General features: G+C 38.3%; 1 protein-coding gene across 1 annotated transcript in view; it reads right to left on the bottom strand.

Moving 5' to 3' along the window:
* LOC104527125 (BRCA1-associated RING domain protein 1) overlaps positions 1-7,218 on the bottom strand; it is a gene marked incomplete at its 5' end in the record, with an annotated part of 39,388 nt that extends 32,170 nt beyond the window's left edge. The window contains 2 exon segments of the mRNA XM_010170748.1: positions 2-413; positions 7,073-7,218. Of these exon segments, the coding sequence (XP_010169050.1) occupies positions 2-413; positions 7,073-7,218 (558 nt within the window).
* Between the last annotated feature and the right edge of the window lie 1,756 nt (positions 7,219-8,974).

Below are 8,974 nucleotides of genomic sequence, written 5' to 3'. Positions count from 1 at the left end.
CTCTTCAGGGCTATTTGGCTCTGGAGTGCATAGGACTACTGGCTGACTGCTGATGGTCACACACTTCTCCTTGGGAGACTTCTCAACTCCTCCTTTCTGCTCCAGCTTCTCTAAGCTCCACACTTTGTTAATGTCTGCTAGACGTTTCTTCTTCATCATCTTGTTCTGCCTCTGTGTTGGCTTTTTTGTTGGCTTGCTGGGCTTTTCATCAGGAGGAGAAGGAAAGAAATCATAAACTGAAGATGTGTCTTGACAAAGGCCACTGCTTTGAGTCGTTTTAGTCTCAGGCTGACTCTTGTTCAGGACACATCGAATCTTCCTGCTTCTTGGGCTGAACCACATTTTTATCTGTTCCTTTTTATTTTTTGTTCCAAAGTCTGAGTCTTTTGGTGTGGACATATCTTCTGTTGTATCTAAGTGCATCAAGGAAGAGGAAAAATAATTTATAGAGTACTCTTCAGTAGAAGATGGCAAAGAAAAAAAGATCAGAATAACAACTGTAACAACTGATGAAGCGTTACTACATACAACTTCTGACTGCCTTGATTTCTTCTGAAGAGACACGAGTGATGGCTCTAAAACAACTGGCAAGGTCACACGCCACTCCGGAGTCCAGGCACCCCAGTGCAGCTAAAGCTAGCCACCAGACGTGTGAGCACCCTGGCAGAGACATTTCCTCAACAGTCTGGATTCACAACACAGCACGTGCACAGATGTCTGACCAGCTTATGGAGAGGAAAGAGGCTGGTTCTTTCACAGTTTTCCTTGGAAATAGGTTTAACAAAGGAGTCTGTGAATACACAAAAGAGCATCGAAACAATTTTCTAAAAAGATATTACAGCTTGTCTAAAGATGAACAGGAGGAATAATTTCAAGCAATCAAAAATAACATCCTGATGAGAATGTTGAATGCTCTTGACAAATTTTGACTGATTCCACAGATGCAGCACATGAATCAGAGGAGTATGTAGAAAATTTCTAAGTAATTGTGTCTTGTCATTTGATCCTTTACCCCTTGGTAGTAAATAATTCCAAGGAAGCTACACATTTTGATGATCTCAAACATTTCTTTAAAAATATGTGGTGGACCAATTTTGTAAGTCATATCGTATGGCATATTACAAATCAATAACCCGATGAATAACTGTACTCACAGTACATGAAATAGGAGTTGAGAACAAGGGCTCTAAATGGTGTCCTCAATGGCTTAAGAATAAATTAAGGAGCATAAAGTGACCTCTAAGTTAGACACTAATTTAATCTGACAACAACTCTTTGGGTGCAAAAGAACTGTAACAGATTTTTTACAGATTCCTTCTTGGAAATCTAAGTTATTCTAGGTTACTTGGACAAGTCCTCCAAAGTAAATGCACAACTCATTCTCTTTGTTGCCTCTCTGTTACCTCAGGGACTAAACTACCATTCACAAAAGTCTTGGTGATTTACAGCAATCAATCACAAAAACAATATTAATTTTGCCTAGTGAGGTAAGTAGGGTATTATTATTATTTTTAAACAGAACTAAGAACGAGATTACTGAGGGGGGGGTTTAAACATTCTTGAAATAAACTATATAAAGTCTTGATTATTAAAAGTGAAAGACACTGCAACAATCTATTACTTTCACTTCAGTGCATTAACTTTCTACAGATAATTTCTCTTCTCCATCTCCTCTCTCTATTTTTCATGTTAGTAACTACAGTCCGTTTTCCACAGCAAGCTGTTATAAACTCATGGAGAGCAGACAAACTAGTCCAAACCCCTTAGTCACAAAAAAAAAGTTCAAAATTTCACTTAAAACAGAACTGTACAGCTAGTAATTCAACACCAAAACAGACATTTGCAATTTTCTTTTGAAGCAATATTTCAAGGTTAAATGTTTCCTCTATCTTGATTTAAATTACCCTACTTACCCCTTGAATTAAAATATTAGGAGATTTAGCTAGAGGAATATGTAAGGCACCAGACCAAAAGTGTCTTTAAGAACACAGCTTCCGGCTAGCTAATCAATCTTTTAGGTATCTAAAGATAATCATCAAGTACAGAACTGCAGCTATTTGGTTTTCCTGTAGGGCTGGGCTTGGTGCAAACAAGAAAAAAAGCACTGCAATTGAGACTGAAATCTCCTAGCCTTCAGAAAGATAGCATACCCAATTTCATTCTGACAATACCATCTAAAAAAAGGAAGAGCTTGATTGCAAACAGATGCAAAATATAAACCACAGTTCCTATTTACTTGTCTTGCCTTCACTGTTTACACAACTAGCAGATTTCCTTCTAAAATATTTACCTTGCTAGAACTATCAGTCATCTCCAAGTAAGGAACAAGAATAAAATCAGCCTGCAAAAGTAATTTGTGCAACAATTTTGTGATGGCCAGAACTCTTTTTGATGTGTATAGCACAGTAAGACTTTAAAGTCCAAGTGACAAATTCAATCAAAGGCACTGTCCTTCAGAAGTAGGATCTAAAGCAGCATAACACAATTAAGTATTTACACTGGAAGCTATGTATACACCACTTCTGGCAGCAAGAAAATTTGTGAAAAAATCAGCTGCAAGGGTTTTTAAAATGATCTGTTCATTACTGGTTGCTCAGCAGGGACTTACTAGTCAGGTTACTAAAAACCTGCTGAAAAATACACTAAACAAATACTTTCCCAGGATTATTTTTCCTCACATGGAACTACTTTAGGTGTAAAAGAGTACACTGCATGTTTTAGAACAGGGAGGTGATTGCAGGACACACTTAAAAGGCCAGGCATACATCGAGAGGCCAGCCACACACACCCAGGGAATCTCCAGAACCTGCTGGGGAAGATACTGCAATTTCTGCCAGGGTGTTTGCTGTGTCTCAGCTGTTCTTCAATAACTCCATCTTTTGGAATATTCTGTAGCTAACATCAGCTTTACCTGAACGGTTCTGTGTAGCCATCTGCAAAGTTCTTAGACTCTGCTGCCCCTTTCCTCCAGTTCCAAAGCGTGCAAGGGAAGGAGCAGAAGTAATAAGGACAAATGGCCAATCTACCCTCCCTCAAAATCTAATCCCTTGATGGACCCAGAGCGGCGAGAGGGAGAGAGAGAAGAGACACAGTGCTAAGAAACTGAAAGGAAGTTCTTACGGCTTAATATGTAGATGTTAATTTATATAATGAGGGTATTATCTGGTAGCTAAGTGCCTTCAGTTAAACTACTTTTGGAAAAAATTGTTCAGAAAAATTGAGCCAAAGGAATTCTTTGCCGTCTCCAAGTTGGAAACCAGAGCTTGAGTCTCAAAAAATTACTGCACATGATTAAGATTTAATAGGCTCTTTAATACAGAAGAAGTATCCTCCCAAAATTTTGAGAGATGCACTGAGACTAGGTAAATTAGTAAAGCATGCCTTATTAATTCTAATTTTAAGCATTTGCAATAGTGTAAAGACTCTCCACAATAACAGTATTAGAATCAGCCTGTAATAAATGCAGTAAATTTACTCTCTATTACCTATTAAATGTAACATTCACATACACAATATATTAACTTAATTCTTTATAAATTAGACTTATTTGCACATAATAAGCTCAAGTTTCTTAATGCTGACATTTAATAGAGTTGAATTTCTTAAATGTTAAAAGGGTTGAGAGTAGAAAAAAAATATTAGGAGATAGGCAGAGCCTTGCAACTAGAGAGCAACATCTCCAAGTTCTGCTGTAGTGCAATAAAAGGCTAGAGCAGGAAAAAAAAAGAGCAATTAGAAAATGCGGTTTAGCTATCATTAATCTGCATCAAAGGAATATAATGATGCACATTGTGTGCCTTTCAAATTATTCTCTATTATGGGTTTCAGAGCAGAAGTAGAGAAATCTCTTTGACAAACTAGTCCCTTATTAAAAATCAAAGGGAAGTGCTTTGGTACCATCTGTGCAACATTAGTGCCTTCACTGAAGAATGATTATTTTGCAAGTTAAGTATTCAACACAAGAGGAGAAAAAAAAGGAGAAATTCCAGCTATTCAAAAAACTCATCTTTAGCTATTATGAAAAATGTCACAGCATACATGAAATGCAATGTAATCTGTTACAACAGGAGTTCAACATCTTGCCCTCCACGTCAGGAAATGTGAAACTAAATGATGATGCTATAAAGGCTAATCAAAAGTTAATCTCTCTTCCTGTCCACCAGCATCAACATGAGCTCAGGAAGCTATGACCAACACCTGCAAGGTATAGCTCTACATGAGAAGGGGGGAAGAAGGCTTCCTGTTTGACTGTGCTAAAGCAAAGCAGATTATGTTATAAAAGAGTAAGGTAAAATAATCTAGAAATAGTTGTTGGGAAAATTTATGACAATCTCTTCTTTTTAAAGAACATCACACAGAAAAATCTGCTGAAGTATTTAGAAATTCACTTTCAAAGTCACTCCTGCAAATCAGCCCTCTTCATCTCTAGTATATACAGACACTATGTCCATGATTCAACAAGTTCTTACTAATTACCCACTGAGGAAGCCTATCATCCCATCAACTCCAATTCTCAAGATGTCTTGGACACTGCAACATTAGAGCTAAAGATTTTGAGGTGCAGACATCCCATCTATGAAGCCTGCCAGCCAGCTAGCTCCTGTTACCCTCATAAAGGTACAACACTAATCAGTGAAAAGGTCAGACAGCTCTCCTCACTCACCTTGCCACGGACTAAGGATATAACATCTCTAACAAGTGAATTAATTTTGAGACTCAGCATTTGCTACCTATAGTTTGCATTTTCTAGCCAGTTCCAGGTTTGTTGTTTGCCAATTCCCCTCCAGTCACCCCAGTGCTATTTGATAGCGTCATTAGCTGTGCTTCCCTTGAATTTAAAAGGGAAGCATTAACTGTTTTCTGCAGTCCCTCCTGAATTACTTACTGTTGCTTCCTAGAACCCATACATAGTTTGGCAAAAAGCTATGTTTATACCATTGGAGTACAGAGGGAGATTTGTCTCATCTCCACTATGGAACCTGGGGGTACATGGATTGTTATACCTGAACTATTAAACACGTGAGCTTAACCCCACCCTCTTCAGACACAGTAGTTATGCGTGTTTTTAAAGACAACACAAACAACTTCCTGCATTCACTAGGTCTGTCTTAAATTTAAAAATGGGTAGTATGATACATTTGCATTAGAAACTTCAGAAGAAAACCTAGAGACAAGCCAGAATTGTCTCAAAAGAAGGCATATAAAACAAATATGCAAAAGTAATAAAACAAATATAAGGAAAGATTCCTTTTTCAACTGCTCCTCTTCCTTTTCTCCACAGAAAGACTGATTTTTCGGTCTGTTTCTTTTACTGGAACATAAAATACAATTTCTGACCTTCTAATAAAAAATAAAAGAATATACTGTTGACAGGAACATGGCAGAAGCACAGTGCTGTAAGAACATGAAAGCAACTCCTTAACAATAGAGGCTCTGATTCTCCACACTCGAACATATTTCACTTCGTATACATTAAGTTCAAGACATACATCTATGGGAAGTGGCAGATTTGCCTGAGACGAGTGACAAAACATCCTAAAGGATTTGCTCATAAAAATCTCAAAAGCTACAGCATCCCATGATTTGCCCTAGTACAACTGTCTGCTGTTAGAGGTGTGCTCATTTACTTATGTATCCAAACCATTCCTGACAGTGAACTATCACCAGCTCTGGAGCTTTTCCCCTTTTAATCCTTAGTACACTACAAAGACTACAAGTGATGGAAAGTAATCTCCCACATTAGTTCCTAACTTTAGTTCCAAATAAAACAACTCTTGTAAACTTCAATTTTGTGTCTGCTTTTAAGTCAGAACAAGGAACGATAAAAAGAACCCTATTTTGTTCGGTGGTTTAGCCACACCATGCAAAATTTTAGAAGAACTATGGGATTAAAATTATTATTCCATTTCTAGTACAGTTAAATCTCAGACCAATTTTTAAGAGTTAATCCATCTGTAAGAGTTTTCCAAGACATCTAAACAGTATCAATAATACTATGATGTTGTATTTTAAATGCTTTATTTATAGCATCACCAGTAAGTCCTCTCAAGAGGTTCTGTTCTAACTATGTTTTTAAAAGCCTTCACCACTTAAAATGTTTCCCTGAAATCCTGTTTAAACTATCATCTATATATCCTGTGCTCCAGAAGATTTAATCACCATAGGATTTTATATCTATATAAAATGTATTCCTTTACAATTGGACATAAGCTTCCAGCTTCCTCACTTAAATGCATTTTGATGTCAATAAAGAGCTACCCCGTAAAGGAACATGAAGGTGCTGATGGGATTAGACTTAGAAAAGGAATCTTTAATTTAGACAAACATATTAGGAAGCAATAGCCAAGGAAGAATTACCTTTTCTGTATCTGACAGCTAAATTAATGTTTTCTAAAACTTGGTATTACAGAAAATGCTCCTCTGTGAGCTTGCAGAAGACACATACATTCACCTACACTTATTTAAATTCATTTTTTCCTACTCTGATCAGCCTAAAATTTGATAGAGAAATGAATCCCAGAGTACAATCTCTGCAATCTTCTAGCACAGTCCACAATTACAAAATTCCATTGTGGCAAGCTAGCTGATTGTTAGGGACCAGAGTTAAGACTTGCCTCCTTCCCCTTTCAGGCAAGGAACATAGATAATCTTTATCATGTGCAAAAATATATGCATTAATCCTTTAACAGCCCCCCCCCAAAAGAAGTGTACACTGCAGAACATTACGTATTTGTGCTCCCCTAAGAGCACAAGATATGACAACTTGTGCCCCTGGTTTGCGCAACTAACTGCCACGTGACTTGGGAATCTATCCCACTTTCATCTAATTTTAGAAGACAGATTCTAATGAATTATGGACTAACCCGCTCATGCAGATTTCTTAGTAAAACAGATTCAAAGAACCAGCAATCCATACAGGCAGTTCTCCTCAAATCAAATTTTCTAAACATGATTTGGAACAGCCTTTCAGAATCTTAAACAGGGCTGCAGTGCTCATTCTCTATAAAGCCTGTGAAATGAAACACAGCGGTCAGGATTCAACCGCTGTCAAGAGAACCAGGTTTGCTCTTACCTGAGGTGTCTGCACCCAGGAGATGCCGCAGTTTGCTGCAAAGCTGAATCATGTTATCTAGCTGGCGGTTTATCTGTGCATCTTGCACCCAGGCTGGCATGTGGCACACTGGGCATTCTCTGCCAACACAGTCACCCACACAAGATCTGAAAGTCAAATGGAAAAACGCATTATCCAGCGTAAGTTACCTACTGTACTCACTACCAACCTCTTCAGAGCCAAATGCTCACCACGAATCTCTTATTTTAGCATTGTCACTACTATCATTGTCACCACTATTGTAAAGCCCACATGAGTTAGTCACAAATGCAGGAGAGGACACCTTCATCATGGCAAGTGACAAGCCATAATTAAGCAAGTCAAGTCCAGAGCCTTGTCAGGACACTGTCAAAGTGTTTTTAAACTGAAAGAGGGGAGGTTTAGATTAGATATTAGGAAGAAGTTTTTCACTGTGAGGGTGGTGAGACACTGGAACAGGTTGCCCAAGGGAGTTGTGGCTGCTCCTCCCTGGAAGTGTTGAAGGTCAGGTTGGATGAGGCTTTGAGCAACCTGGTCTAGTGGAAGGTGTCCCTGCTGATGGCAGGGGGGGGGGAACTGGATGATCTTTAAGGTCCCTTCCAACCCAAACCAGTCTATGATTCTAAGATTCTATGAAAGACATGGTATCTTGTGGCTCCCACAGACTGATCCAAATTTTCAAAGTATGCTAAAGTTCCGTTGCTGTTTGTCTCCAGATAACAATTAGGCTCGAGCACTCCATATTCTTTAACACCTCTACTAGAGATAGGGCTACTCTAGTCCAGCCTTTTATTTTTAAACAAGTGACAGAAAGCCAACCCATACTAAACTCATTTCCCCTTAAAATTTCTACTTAAAATTTTATTGATATTGTGAAGTTTCATGTGTCTGAACACCTTCCTATAAGAATTCCCATGAGGATCTGCAGGTGTTCAGAGTATTCCATCACTTCTCTCTTTCAGAGCATTTATATCAGGAGATGATTAAGGTGGGATGGGGCAACAAATTTACTTAGTAAAGAACATTTAACATTTGTAGCTTTTCAATAATACTACTCTCCCCATATGAGCCTAAACTCTTTATTCATTTGATTAGTAAAGTGAGAGGACCTTAGGATTTGCTATCTGAACTGCAACATTTAAGTGCCATTGTTACTTCTCAATTCCAATCCATCCTATTAAATACACATTATAATTTCACATACTCAAGACTAAGTTAATTTCAAAAGTCCCTGTTACCTTACCACCATGCAGAACGCACAATTCTAGACAAAGGTATAAAATTAAACGTGAGCAAATGATGTTAAACATTCATAGGAATAGAATGCAAGTAATATCAAGGCACTGCTACCTGGAGAGGAAGATCAAAGTCTCTGCATCTAGACTCTAAACATATAGCCAGCTTGGAAGCTGACAGTCATACACCCCAAAATTAGTAGTATATCAATTAACAAAACCAGAAGTCTAACTACCACCACTTTCCTTAAAAGGAGAGTTATTTTCAGATCTGTTCTCTGCACTGGCACCTCTCCCCCAAACACAACCCAAGTATCATGCCTTCAGTTAACTCTGAGACAGGAAATCTGGTGTGCTGCTAGGTGTATTTTGTGCTTTAAACAGCCAGCTCTGAGCAGGTACAGGACCTTGTGGCTGAGACACTGCTATGATCGGGAGAGTGAAGGACAATTCTTGGCGCTGACATATTCTAGACGACACTGACAAGTCACTTGGAGCAAAGATAAGAACCAACCAGGTCTCGTTTTTCTAAGAAAGTTGGACTCGGGTCTCCCACGTCTGTAAAAGGTAGTGCAAGGGAAATGCAGAATGACTCTTACACCACAATATTTTCCAATTACCTCTAGCTGTTGGGTTTTTACAATCATTA

This window comes from Antrostomus carolinensis, unplaced genomic scaffold (assembly GCF_000700745.2).
Source record: "Antrostomus carolinensis isolate BGI_N321 unplaced genomic scaffold, ASM70074v2 scaffold9976, whole genome shotgun sequence".
NCBI lineage: Eukaryota > Metazoa > Chordata > Aves > Caprimulgiformes > Caprimulgidae > Antrostomus > Antrostomus carolinensis.
Note: the sequence above shows the minus strand (reverse complement) of the source record. Positions and strands in the feature narration are given on the sequence as shown.